This window comes from Hylobates moloch, unplaced genomic scaffold (assembly GCF_009828535.3).
Source record: "Hylobates moloch isolate HMO894 unplaced genomic scaffold, HMol_V3 SCAFFOLD_1, whole genome shotgun sequence".
Classification (NCBI taxonomy): domain Eukaryota; kingdom Metazoa; phylum Chordata; class Mammalia; order Primates; family Hylobatidae; genus Hylobates; species Hylobates moloch.
In genome coordinates, this window is record NW_026652276.1 from 25,468,603 (window position 1) to 25,482,985 (window position 14,383).

At 45.8% G+C, this 14,383-nt stretch overlaps 1 protein-coding gene across 1 annotated transcript in view; it reads right to left on the reverse strand.

Annotated features, from left to right (window-relative positions):
• The window catches only part of SMARCAL1 (SWI/SNF related, matrix associated, actin dependent regulator of chromatin, subfamily a like 1), a 70,190-nt gene that overhangs the window by 43,382 nt on the left and 12,425 nt on the right, over nt 1-14,383 (reverse strand). The window contains exons 7-10 of the mRNA XM_032754554.2: nt 10,544-10,730; nt 6,470-6,620; nt 3,870-4,028; nt 888-953 (exon numbers count right to left, since the gene is read on the reverse strand). Coding sequence (XP_032610445.1) covers nt 888-953; nt 3,870-4,028; nt 6,470-6,620; nt 10,544-10,730 — 563 coding nt within the window. The remainder of the gene's footprint in view (nt 1-887; nt 954-3,869; nt 4,029-6,469; nt 6,621-10,543; nt 10,731-14,383) is intronic.

Here is a 14,383-nt window from a genome sequence, read left to right on the forward strand (position 1 = left end):
CTCTTCCAATAATAGGAACAAAATCATCCCACCACCCCCAAAATGGAAGGAAATTTAGAGGCCTACCCTCTGTTGGGATGGGGGACTAAGAAACCAAACACAGACAGAAGAGAGAGAGATGAAACACAGAGCCTATATTGCACATGAGAACATGCTTAGATAAAGACTAGAATCTGCATCACATATCCACGCCTGCCTGCTGTGAAGCCAGAACTCACACCCACCAAAGCACTCAGAGATGAGTTTAGGCCACCACAGGGAGGAATGGGGATGGCTGCCCCTTCTGTCAACCAAAGAGGCTCAGGGTAGCCACAGAAAACAGTATCAGCTTTTAAAGCCCATCTTGGCTTTGCCAGTGTATCTCGCTGACCCCACCAGCCCTTGCTCAGTTCTGTTTGTATTAGGTTGATGCAAAAGTAATTGCATTTTTTTGCCATTACTTTCATTAATACAACTCATCTTCCCTGATTTCCAGCATCTAGACAGCTTTGCCACTACAAGTGACTTAGAAGACAGGCAGTTTTTTCTAAGCTAATGAGTAGACAAGCTGCTAGCAGCTCTCCCTTGTCTAAGTAGGAAGCCAGAGGAGGATTCTGGAGTCCAATGCCCACCCAGCCTCAATAGTCTTGACCTTGGAGAGACAAAGGCAGCACTACTGACTACTAGTACTGACTACTAGTTCCTTAGCAGGATGTTAGGAAGAAAGATGAAATTGGTACCACAGCCCTAAGGAGAGAGAGAGAGACACCCTAAGTCAATGCCAAGTCATGACCATGGCCCACAGGTCTGTACTTGCAACCCCTGCTGGACTAGGGACCACATGCAAGCCTGAGCAAAATATTATGGGATGCCAATGCTCAGTGGGCTCGGTTCTCAGAAGTACTCACCTTTAGAACTGGCATAGCTGCTCGACAGCGGGCAGTCCTACTGTTTTTGAGGAAGTGAGATTCATCCTGAAAAGAAGTAGCCACATAAGTGAACAAGGTTCAATCTTGAGTGGACAGAAATATGGGCCACTTTAGGCTTGACCCTGGCACGGCAAGCACAAGGTGGATGCTCCCTTAGCACTTTCTCATTCAAGGAGATGGCTCAGTGGGCCTAGGTCAGGACCCAGGGTTCTGGTGGCAGCTGCTCTACTGCATTCTGAGCAAGTTGCTTCATCTCTCCGGGACAATTTTCCATCTATAAAGTGGGATTCATGAATCCCTGCTCCACCCACCTCAGAGGCTGCTCAAAGAAACCACTAGAAGGTGGTTTGCTGCTTTTTAAGAGGCACCTCGCACCTGTGGAGCACTAGACCAAGTGCCCCATAGTGGGCCCTGCACTGGTGCAAAGCTCTGGGGTGTCCGGCCCCTGCCCTCAGGGGCTCAGGGTGCAGGAAGGATGCCAGACACAGTGACAACTGATCAGGCTATATTATCAGTACTGTCACTGAGGCAAGTGTAAACAAAGTGCTGGAGAAACTGAGAAATGGAAGGAAGATGATATGATTCCTATTCTCAAGGAACTGCTATGTTTAGAACATGAAGTCTGATTAACCACTCTGTATCTGTGCATAAGAAAATATATATATATATATATATAGTTTTTCTTTATTCTTTTTTCTTTTTGCTGCATAAGCAAATATAGAGTTGATCATATTTTCTAAAGCCAAATGAGTAACTAATACCTAAGTATTTGAGTGGAAATTTTCTAGTTTGGTACAGAGTCAAATTCCTTGCTGTGTGACTCTGAGCAACTACCTCTCCGTAATGCCAGTTTTGCTGTTTGTAAAATGGGTATCATAGTCCCTTATGTATTAGGTTGCTGTGAGTCTTAAATGAGCTAACACATTGTGAAGTCCTTAGCACAGCCCTGTCACTCAGTAAGCACTCAATGGTATCAGCCTTCCTATAACTGGGATACCAGTGAGATCCCAACGCTGTCCTTAAAGATGATCTATAAGAAATCCCCTATTCCATTTCAGCTATCACGAGCAAAAAGGGCCACAAAGCACAACAGAGCGGAGTGTGAAATAACCCTCAAAATGTCAAGACGGTATCTTGTCCAGAAAGCTGGAGTGTTACAGTCATATGCCTTTCTGATGATGAGACCTCATTACAGTCAAGAAAAAGGTATTTATGGAGAAAAAACACAGAAAGTACAGAGGATATGGAAGAGAATGGGCCCTTTCAACCAATGGGTAAAAATGTGCCAATACTGGAACAAATCTCAAAGAATGGCTTGAAACTGAAGCCTCTTCTGAAAAGTGTGACACTTCAGAGCCATCACTCTATTCTTTCCTACAACATTTCTCTGAAAGCAAGGGGACAGAGCTCTTACTTAACTGAAGAACAAACCAACAATGGTGGTAAGTGGCTTGCCAAAAATCATACGGCAGGTTAAGTGATGGGCCAGAAAGAGAAGAACATGAATTCTGAAGGCAGACGCAACCCAGCTTTAATCAATAACCTCTAACTTGCTAGCTTCGTGCCTATGGGCAAATTTATGTACCCACTCTCACTGCCAGTTTCATCGGCTGTGAAATGGATAATTCACAAGGATAAAAGATAAAGCCTGCTCAGGGGCCACTGGGAAAATAGATGATTATATGTCAGTACCTAACACAAGGCAACACTCAAGAATTGAAAGCATTATTCTTCCCACACACTCTAGAGCCATCCCCATCATCCTGGGAAACTTCTTGTAATGTTTTCATTTCACATGTATGCTGACATCTTTTCAAAGCCACACTTGAATTTGTGCCGAACCAGAAATTACTCCCCCAAAGACTCATTACCTCTATCACTTTGCAAAACTATCAACACTCAAGTTTGCTTATGCTAAGAACACAGTGTGGCTCTCATGTCCAAAACAGAATAATAGATCCCCTGAGGTCAGTAACGGTATCTTCTCCTTCCTTTCTCTAAGCTCCCACAATATTTGTTTGAGTTTTGTAAATATACTCAGTACTGACAGAGATGGCTGGGTACCAAGTCTGTCTAGACTTTCCTTAGGAAGTATGTGAGGAGTTAAAAGTAGGAAAGCCTGCAACTGAAAGATATGTTGTCAAATCTGGAAGCAGGTCAGTCAGACCTTCTTTAAAAAACAATTAGAGGCTGGGCAAGGTGGCTTACACCTGTAAATCCCAGCACTTTGGGAGGCCAAGGTGGGTGGATCACCTGAGGTCAGGAGTTTGAGACTAGCTTGGCCAACATGGTGAAACCCCATCTCTACTAAAAATACAAAACTTAGCTGGATGTGGTGGCAAGTGCCTGTAATCCTAGCTACTTGGGGAGCTGAGGCAGGAGAATTGCTTGAACCCGGGAGGCAGAGGTTGCAGTGAGCCGAGATCACGCCACTGCACTCCAGCCTGGGTGACAAGAGTGAAACTCCATCTCAAAAAAAACAACACAAAAAGACCTCCAAAATACAATTAGAGTAAAAAGTGCTTTTGTGGGGTGGGGGTGTATCTTCACATTGGCTGGAAGAAAACTCAATTGTTTGAGTAAGATGGCACCAGATGTAGGCACACCCCCTTACCGTCCAGGTTGTAGTCCCCAGAGCCCCAGGTGGCCTGGGATCCACATGATGGCCTCCATCCATGACTCACGCTGGGAAAGAAGATGAGCTAGAAATCCCCAGCAAAGACTAATTAAATCACAATTTCAAAAAAAGCTCCCTAGGAGATTCTAGTACGTAGCCAGAGTTGAGAATGGCTACTTGAGGGGAATGAATTTCCAGTTCCCCACAAAATAAAGACAGTGATTTCTATTCTTCTAGAAACTAAACGCGGCTCAAGGAGATTATAGACATGAAAGTTCTCAGAGCTTTTACAAAGAAAGTTTCCAGAGAGATAAAGTACTTAAAGACTTTGCCAAGTTTCTTACAATGATGACAACTTTAAAAGGGGTTTTTAGCTGTTTTTCCAACTTGCTAAGAAGGTCAAAGCTGACAATGTTGATCAGGCCAGCTGTCAGGCGGTCCTTCCCAGTCACCACGACGTTGATGCAATCTGGGCTCAGAGATGGCAGCCACCGAAGGAAGGCCTGTGGACAACAGGAGGGAACAAAGCTACAATGACCACCCAGCACAGCAGCTGTTGGTTGTGACAGCAGCAGGCTCATGCCCATGAACAGCCATCACCTCTACCTTCCTCTCACTCTTCTGCACCCCTTCACTTGCCACTGACAGGACACTCCCCCCCGCCTTTTTTTTAATAGTTGGGGGAGCTGGGTGCGGTTGCTTACACCTGTAATCCCAGCACTTTGGAAGGCCGAGGAGGGCGGATCACCTGAGATCGGGAGTTTGAGACCAGCCTGACCAACATGGAGAAATCCCATCTCTACTAAAAATACAAAATTAGCTAGGCATGGTGGTGCATGCCTGTAATCCCAGCTACTCGGGAGGCTGACGCAGGAGAATCGCTTGAACCCGGGAAGTGGAGGTTGTGGTGAGCCGAGATCGCGCCATTGCACTCCGGCCTGGGCAACAGGAGAGAAAACTTGGGTCTCAAAAAAAAAAAAGAGTTGTATTGGTCACACTTTGTTGCCCAGGCTGGAGTACAGTGGCACCATCATAGCTTACAGCAGCCTCAAACTCCTAGGCTCAAGTGATCCTCCCGCCTCAGTCTCCCAAGTTGCTGGGACTACAGGTGCGTACCACCATACTCGGCTAATTTCTTTCTTTTTTTTTTTTAAAGAGATGGGTCTCAGTATGTTGCTCAGACTGGTCTTGAACTACTGGCCTCAAGTGATCCTCCTGCCACAGCTTCCCAAGTTGCTGAGACTACAGGCATGAACCACCATGTCTGGCTATCTCCCTGCCTTTGTCAACAGTCACTTCATAGTGTCTGGGTTTCATCTCTGTGATCTCTAACTAGATGGTAAGTTTTTGCAGGGAAAGAACGCGACTCTTCTTAAGAGGAATTTTATAAAGGACTTAGCAGAGCCTGGTACACTGAAGGCAAATCATAAACGTTTATTGATGATTATAAGACTATTTATGTCAATATTTCTACAAATTCACCTTCTCTCTCTGGCAATCTGAGGATCTCTAGCCAAACTCACCCAGGCATCTGGGTGCTCACTTGCCTCATCTGGGGTGACACTGTTCGATACAGGGAGGGCTGGCCTTTTCTCTAACCTCAGGCTGGTCACCATCTGGCTGACTCTTCCTAGAATTTCTGAGGGTACTGTGGGAACCTAACACACACAAAATATGTACTGAAGATTACTTTCTACAGGCACTGGCAGAATTCACAAGACTTGGGAGGCCAAGGCAGAAGGATCACTTGACCTCAGGAGTTCAAGACCAGCCTGGGCAACATAATGAGACATTGTCTCATCAAAAAATAAAATAAAAAATTAAAATTAAAGAAAAGAACTCAGACCACCCGGACAGAAAAAAAACGAGATGCATATTTTTTAGTTTTTTTTTTTTTTTTGCCATCTCTTCGGTCGCAACAGCATGCCTGGGCCTTGGGCTGACTGGCAGCAGGAGGAGCTGCCTCCTCTGCACGAGTGGCTTGTGGAGGCCTCAGGAAGAAGCCCCAGGCTGATGTCAGTCGCATAAAGCTAGAAAAAGCTGTGGACGATGGACTAGGTCTTCCTTCTTCACTGAGTTTGTTCACGGGCTTTTTATTCATTTCACAAAACCACTCTGATTCCTGGATTTACAGTAGAAAAAGCTCAAGGGTGGGTGATACAGTTTTCTTGTCAGGCTCTGCATCCATAAAGCTACCTGGCAGACAGTGAACATCCCATTCACTCCCCCCTCTACAGAGTGCAAAATCCCTGAGTCGGGAAGTCAGGAGATGCCACATCAAGATCTGCCAGGGCTCCTCATTAACAGGAAGCATGGAGCTTAACCTCTGAGATTCCATTTTCTCATCTATAAATGGGGTTACTGTCTATTGTACCCACCACACAGGACTGTCATGGGATTGAGGAAAATATAGGAGGTAAAAATATTTTAAAAATTAAGTGTGGGCCAGGCACAGTGGCTCCTGTAATCCCAGCACTTTGGGAGGCCAAGACAGGTGGATCACTTGAACCCAGGAGTTTGGGACCAGCCTGGGCAACATGGCAAAACCTCATCTTTACAAAAAGTACAAAACCTAGCCAGTCTCATAATCCAGTTTCAAAATGAATAAAAATTTTAAAAAACAATAAAAAAGCAGAATAAAAAAAATTAAGTGTGGTACAGATGAAAAGTATTATTAGCAGGGCACAGAGGTCCCAGAAGTGCCTGCTGACAGATGAACGCAAGTCTCTAAGCCAGTTTCTCCTTGGCTTTCTTCCCTCAAGGTGTAACCTGATTCTAATCCAGAAAATCCCCAGCCTGCCCTCAGGTGGCATCTCATCTCTCTTCCTGCCTTTGCCTTTACCTAAGACGATACTTAAAGATCCCTAGGCCCTGTCTGCAAACCATTATTTTATGACTCTAAGAAAACCTTCTCTGTGAAAACTGCAATTTGAAGAGCATTAACCTGCTCCCAGGTGAAGCGCACAGAGGATGGCACCACCACCAGGAGCGGCCACTCCTTCCGGTAAAAGGCTGCGATGCAGATGGCTTGGATGGTCTTCCCCAGGCCCATGTCGTCAGCGAGCAGCAGGCGGCCTCCTTTGGCTATGGCAAAACTGAAGGCAGACAAGGTGAGGATGGCACGTTTCCCGGGGCATGAGTTCATGTGCCCTCATGTCCGGTGGGTCAGCACTGCTGGGTGAAAGCCACTGCACTGGCCAGCCCGGGCCCAGCCCACCACCAGACTTGCTCCCCAGAAGGAAAGGAGCATGGGCCAAATAGGGAGCAGAATAAAAAAGAGAGAGAGAGAGAAAGCCCAAAAAGGAAAAATGTGGAATGTGGTCAAAAGGTAGGGAGAAGATTTGGAAGATGATTAGGTCGTGGAGGCCAAAGAAGGAAGTTTCCAGTGAGAGGAGTCGCCTCGGTCCACTGTAGGCAGGGCCCAGGGGACGTACATGGAGGAGGGTGGTGGGAGTCCAGGACTAGCACTGAGGAGGGCATGCTTACTCACTCCAGAGTCTGCCTTGAAAGGAAGGAAAGGGTCGGGCGCGGTGGCTCATGCCCGTAATCCCAGCACTTTAGAGAGGCTGAGGGGGGCAGATCACCTGAGGTCAGGAGTTTGACACCAGCCTGACCAACATGGTGACACTCCATCTCTATAGGCACATGCCTGTAGTCCCAGCTACTCAGGAGGCTGAGGCAGGAGAATCACTTGAACCTGGGAGGCAGAGGTTGCAGTGAGCCAAGATCACACCATTGTACTCCAGCCTGGGCAACAAAAGCAAAACTCCATCTCAAAAAAAAAAAAAAAAGAAAGGAAGGAAAGAAAGAAGAAAAGAAGGCTTTCTGAAGATCAGAGAGGACTCAGTATGCATAAAGGCAGAGAAAGGGGCTGGCAAAGACAGAAGATGCTGCTAACGAGGAGAGAGGCGCAGAAAAGGATGGGAGGAAGGGTGCTTGTCCAACAGGGAGCACCAACCTCAGTACTGAGTTTTTCACTATGGCAGCCTCCAGGACCCTAAAGCCCTTAAGTGCAGCATCCCTTGCTAATAGTTCATGAATAAAGGTGTATTCCACTATTTTGGAGCCAGATTGGCTGGGGTTGGAGTCCCAATTCCATCACTCAGCAGCTGTACACCTTCATGCACATGATTTAACCTCCCTATGCCTCAGCCCCCTCAGCAGTAAGAAGGGAGTAATAACGGTACCTATCTCATGGAGCTGTGGGAGGGTTAATAAAGCTAATACTGAAAACAGTGGTTGGCAACATCATAAGCGCTAAGGAAGTGCTTCTATCATAACTACTATTCCACAAAAAGAAAAAGAATCAAAACACAAACAGTAAAAATGACTTGTTCGTGTCGCATGATGAAGCAGTGAAAAGCTAAAAGGATCCCAAGTGCCAGATGTCTGGTCCTCTGTGCCAAATACTAGTCTTCTTTCATCTAATCTCTGAAAAATAGATCATTTGCTCAGAATCCTGATAATAAGCTGCTGGGATAGTTCTTTCTCTTTCCTTCTCACACAGTGAAAACAGAGAATGTCACCTCTTCTAATCAGCAATTAGCAGGGCTGACAAGAAGTCTAGGCTGCACTTGCCCTTTCTGAATTGCCTGGAAACACCGTTTCCAAAGATGGAAAACTGGGCAGCAAATCCCCAGGCAGCCCGAGGCCAGTAGAGTGTGGGGACAACAGGCATCATAGCATGGCACCCTTCTGTTCTCCCTGCAGCCTGGGCGGGGCCCTGCCTGGGAGAGGGGGCAGCCCTTCCCAAAGCCCAGATTTGGCGGCCTCACCCTCCACTGGGGAGGAACGGAGCCGAGCAGTGGGCTGCCTCACCTCTCCAGAACAGGCGCAGCCTCCTCCCTGTACACCCACCTCTATGAAATCTTCTGGACCATTTCTGGGATCAACCCACAACACAGACAGATGGGGGGAGGGCAGGTGTGAAAAGATGTATTTTTTACCTCACTTTCTGATTTACAAAATTGGTGGCCAGCGAGGACAGGCAGTACCTAAGCAACGGAATCCATGGAGAGCCCCACGCCCTTTGAGCATCTTTTGTTTCAGCCTCCTCAGCTTTACCACCTATAATTTCCAGAAGTTTGGTCTATCCACATCCTTAGAGCAGAATGGACCCCCTGAATTTCACATTCTCTCCTTTTTCCCCTGCCTAGAGGGAGCCCAACTAAGGAACAAAGTGGCCAAAAAATGACAACAAAGACAGAAAAAGCCTGGATAACAGAGGAACAATAACATAATTAAATGTCATCCTCCACAGGGTAGTTGAATATAATAGAAAAAAATGCCATACTCAGAAATTAATCAATCAGAAAACACAGACTTAAGCCCCAACTCCACTTTTGGCAGCTGGATAACTTTAGGCAACTGACTGTCTTTCTAAGCCTCAATTCATTCACCTGCTGAAGAGAGTGACTTGGATATTAGAAGATGCTGATATTTCTAAGAGATTCTGCTTTATAAATTAAAGGGTGTGTTCAATTGTAGTTCTTGCATTAAAGAAAACAAAACAAAACATGGAATTGACAGCCCTCCTCCCCCAATGCCAAACCCCCACCTCTTCAGGGTATGAAAGTTAAAATCTGAGTTTATTTAGAAAATTCTGAAGAAAGATTACAAGTACTTTAGAGCCACAGAGAGAGAAACAGATCTGCCCTGGGGCGCCTCACACACAGAGCCTCTCTCAGGGGTAATGGGGTAACTGGTAAGACCAGCACCCACCACGTGGACCCAAGGATGGCTAACAGTGCCACAAAGAACTGGATGCTGAAGGCAGGGGCTGCCCAGGGGGTGGGGCTGGGCAACCTCTACTGCAGCTTTAATAAAGAGGCCCAGAGAAAGAAAGATGAAAGGAAAAAACCACCCTGAGCCTGGTTAAAACAAGGCCCAAAGGACATCTCACCAGCTGGAGAATTGGAATGGCAATGCCAGAGGAGGTTTTGCAGAGTGTGCTATTTAAGAGAGATAGAAGGAAATGAAGAAAAGAATTAGGGGGAAGGGCTAGGGCCAGGTAATATAATAAAGTGCATTGTGCCCAAACGGCACACTGAGACCCAAATCCTGCCAAAGACGGTAGCCAAGCTTTCACCAAAATACCACAATCAGGCTTCAAGCAGGCAGGCTGTTGTGGTTTGTCAGTGCCATTGTTAATTTAGGTTCCTTCCCTTGCACAGGGCTCTATGTCCAACTACACTGTCTAATAACAGCTTCTTATTTCTAGACAGACTATCAAGACTTCCTCTTTCTTCTCCTTGAACTCCCATATTTTTAAGAGAAGACTAGTTCAAATCTGGCATTTTGCTTCTCCCAAGAAACTCAGGAAAAAAAGGAAAGATCAGGATGTAGGTTTATCTTTTTTCTTCCTCTAATAAGAGCACCTTGACTTTCTTTTGGAGAACTGCCACCTCCCACCTTCAATCCAAGTAATTTAGGTGGGCAGGCCTTACCCTCTGGTTCTAGGGACAGGCCTATCACCAAGTCTAATCACCAAGACCTCAAGCCTCCAAGGCCACAATGACTGGCTCCAACATTGGTACCAGACTTAAGCTATTGCAGTGTTAGCCCCATTAGAAAAAAGGTGCTTCTGTGTGTTGCTAAGCTGAGAATGCAAGTTGGAAGCTCCTGGCTGCCCGAGCTGCCACACTTGAGTGACACCTGCTTGGGAACAGAGCAAACAAACAGAAAGCAGATCTGAGAGAGGAGAGCAGCCTGATGAGATCTTTAGAGATGCTGGATTTTCTCTTACAGGCACTGAGAAATCTCTTTCCTTAAGCTAGTTTGAATTGGGTTTCTGCATAGCTGCAATTCAGAGTCCTGATTAACCCATGGAATTTGAAATCAATGGTTACAATAAAGCTTTGGTAACAGCACACCTGGCTGTTTAATGCCTAGACTCCTCTAAATTTTCATCTATCCGTGGAAAATAAAAGTTCATAAAACAGGAAGCATCTGAATGCGGTCTGTGGTGAGTAATGAAATTTGAGCAAGAGAGGAAGAGAGAGGAAGATCAAGAACCTACTTGACTCCAGCTCTCTGAAAGGGCATGAGATTAGACACGAGCTTGGGGTCCACTTCAGAAAGGTCTGCCTCTGGGACATCTGGCGTGAGACTGAGAGATGTCTTCTTGAGCTGAGAAGCAAACGCCAGGGTGAGGGTCGTGGGCAGAGGGTCCAGCTGAACTTGTGGGAGGCAGCGCACCTTTGCAACTGAAAAGAAGAACAGAAGCATATGAGCTGGAGTGTTCATGCCCAAAAGATTTAGAGAAAGAGGAGCTTTGGGATATATATATTTCCTTCCAATGATGCTGGTCCTAGGTCCCTATATAATGGGTGGAGAAATCTCTTCTAGTCAGGACCATTAACCCAAATGGGAAAAAATAATTTACTTGGGATCTACATGGAAATGAAAGCAAATGAATTGCACTGACCTTGCTTTTTGAAAGAATGTAGTCTCACCTGATTTTAAACTTCAAAAAAGAGGGGAAAAAAAGCCTTTATTCAATAGAGAAACAGAAAAAGAATAAACCAGAGAGATAAATAAAACACATAATTCTTGGGAGAAGGAGGCTGAATTACAAATTAAAAATGCAGAGAAAAAATGACAGAACAAGAGACCCTTGGCAGTGGAACTACCGTTAAATCACTAACCACAGCCTGCTGTCCTGAGGGCTGTCACTTTCAGGATGTTCTTCCCTTTTATCATTTTCCTTTGAAAAATCTAATTAGAAGAGTAGCCATTATTTACAGATCGTCAATTGCCCTTTATCATTTACCTTTTCAAGGGCACTCTGGGAGTCAGAGTAACCCACCAAGAAGCTAATTGTCCTCCGGTATCTAGTAAAGGAAACTACAAAGAGAAACCGGGTATTATTTTACTTCTATCCAATATTATTTGAAATAGTAAGGCTGGTTCTCTATTTCATACAGTCATGTGTGATCATACGTTTTCTCAATACCCTCACAAGTGATTCCAAAAGTCTTTTGCCACAACCATCAATTGGTTACCACTGTAAATACTGATGTGAACGTGCAGGGCTGAGCCATCTACTGCTACCTCCAATTGCTTTGTATTTTCAATATATTTAAGTCCATTTCTCTCTTCCACTAAATATAAGTATCAGTTATTTCTGGAAACAGTTTCCACAAAAATAATCACCATGAGAGGAAATTAGGTAAGGTTGATGGCTTTAATACAAAACAGACTGTCCATATTGATGCAGAAATACATTTTATACCTCCAAATTAAATATGAGCATGTTGATTTCTGCACACTTCAGGAGGCTGAGCACTCCTTGTGCTTTCAGAAACCATTTTCATTTTAATTCTAGTGATCCTCAGAACTCAAATACCTGATGAAAGCTAAGAAAGGGCTGACGAACTGGCTGGTAGAAAATGCAGGGCTTTGTAAGCATTATGTTCCTTCGGCCATTTAAGAGGAATAAAACCAACATCTACCCTGTCTCCTACCAACTACTGTCTCCCAAATTCTATGCTGCTAGTTCAGACATCTCAGTGTTCCTGAGAAAGCAACCATTCCTTGACAACGACTGTCTCTACTGTCCTTTCCCTGGTACTAGGAGATAACAGACGTGCTGTCTGGCTTCATGAGTCATCTGGAAGTCATTTCTGTAAAATAGCTCTCCGCCAGAATGCTACTAGCCACATAGCAGAGATGCTAATGTTTTCAAATAGCAGCTGACAAGACAAGATTGTTGAGAACCCTTCTGGACTGACAGCAAGGGGAAAACAAAAGGCCTATGCCAGTTTCACTGGGGGCAAAAGGCCTGAGTCACTTAGAATAGAGGAGGAAAGCTTAGATTCTCCTTACTAGAGAAAATAACTCCCACTGCTTCACCAATGAACACTCACATACTCAGGTCTTATTGTCATTTCTTCATTAGTTTCCTATGCACATGTTCACTAGCTCAGGGTCAACGATCCAATTTCACTCGTGAGGAAGGAGAGCATGGGGTGTGGAAGGAGGTGGGCATTCCCCAGGTTCACAGTACTGGCGGAGAAATAGGAACTAAAGTGGAACTGGGCTCTATTCTCACCGCTTTTCCCTCCCCAGCTTCTTAGTATAGCTGGCTTCTAAATTTTATAATGGGTCACGTTACAAAGGCAGATGGCAATTTTAGTCTTATTTCTGTCACTGACCTTACTGTAACCCTGCAATGCTCCCAGTAAGGAAAGCCACTGTTTCCTTTCTCTGGGCCCAACCTTTTCTCAGTCTATGAAATAGGAAGATCAGTCTTATCTTCCGTGAGACACTGTCATGATGAGCTAGCAGGTAAAAATTCTAAATCTAGAATCTTCACTCAGGATCCATGGAATCATCTTTATCAAGTGCAAAATCTTATTTGTGACCATTATGTGCATTTTTTTCTGGGTGAAGAATCCATTCTTTTCATCAGGTATTTCAAGGAGTCTGTTGTCTGCAAAAGATCAGGAACCACTCTACAATGCTATCTGAGTCACAAGTCATGGTTTTTCAACACTACATTTATCTATTAATGTTGTAAGTGTCCTGCTTTTTGTTGTTCCATAAAAGTCAAAGACTTTATAGCTAACATATGTGTGTTTCCTGGTTGAAAGACAAAGGCAAGAAGGAAAGAACTCACTTCTATTTTTCTTCAAAAATTCAGCTTTTGTGGCCGGGCACGGTGGCTCACACCTGTAATCCCAGCACCTTGGGAGGCCAAGGTGGGAAGATCACTTGAGGCCAGGAGTTCGAGACCAGCCTGGCTGACATGATGAAACCCCATCTCTACTAAAAATACAAAAATTAGCCAGGCGTGGGGATGTGCACCTATAATTCCAGCTGATAATAGCAGGAGGCAGACAACTTCCTAGGCAGACAGGTGTGGGTCCGCAGTGAAACCCAACCTTCAAGCCAAAGACAGACTGAAATCTGAAAACCAGGCTGTCAGTTCCAGGTGGAGTCCACAACCCAGAATGAGAACTTCCTCAATGCCTTTTAGCCAATTGAATGGTGCTTTTTCCAGGCCTGCCCATGGTCCAATCAGCACACACACCCCCATTCTGAGCCCATAAAAACCCTGGACTTGGCCACACGTTGGGACTACCCACTTTGGGTCCCCTCTCCACTAAGAGCTGTTTGTTGCTCAATAAAACCCTTCTCTGTCTTGCTTACTCTCCAGTTGTTCATGTAACCTCATTCTTCTTGGACGCAGGACAAGAATCTGGGAGCCGCTGAACGGCAGGTGAGAAAACGGCTATATCACATTCCTGGTCTGCTTGCCAAGCTGCAGGCAGTGACATGCTCCTGTTTGTCGGACCACAGGAGTGAAGAGTGGCAACCTTTCTGGAGCCCAGACCTTGGGACTCCCTGAGCCAGAGCTGTGACACGCTGTAACACCCCCTTGGGGCTCCATGGTTGCTGGTGTCTTCAAGTTTTCGGGTACCAGCACATTCTCATCATCCAGATGCTGGTGCCCAAGGCAGAAGCTGCTTGTAGTATGCCTAGTCCAGCTGTAGCCTCACACGGAGCTAGTGCCTGTGCCACAGTCTGGAGCTGCCCGCTCTGCTGCAGCAGCTGGCGCACCTGGCTGTGTGCTGTGGCCAGACCCTACACTCACTCGCTCACATACCCTCCACTGCTCCATGCCTAGCTCGCCCATGGTGGGTGTGGAATCTGGACTGGTAGTGTGAGCCGAGCGCAGTCTGCCAGGTCGAGTGGGCAGAGCAAGCCCAGTGGCAAGCCCGGCTGGTAAAGTGGCACCAAAAGGATTCTGTGTAACAGCTACTTGGGAGGCTGAGGCACGATAATCGCTTGAGCCTGGGAGGCAGATGTTGCAGTGAACTGAGATCGTGCCACTGCACTCCAGCCTGGGTGATAT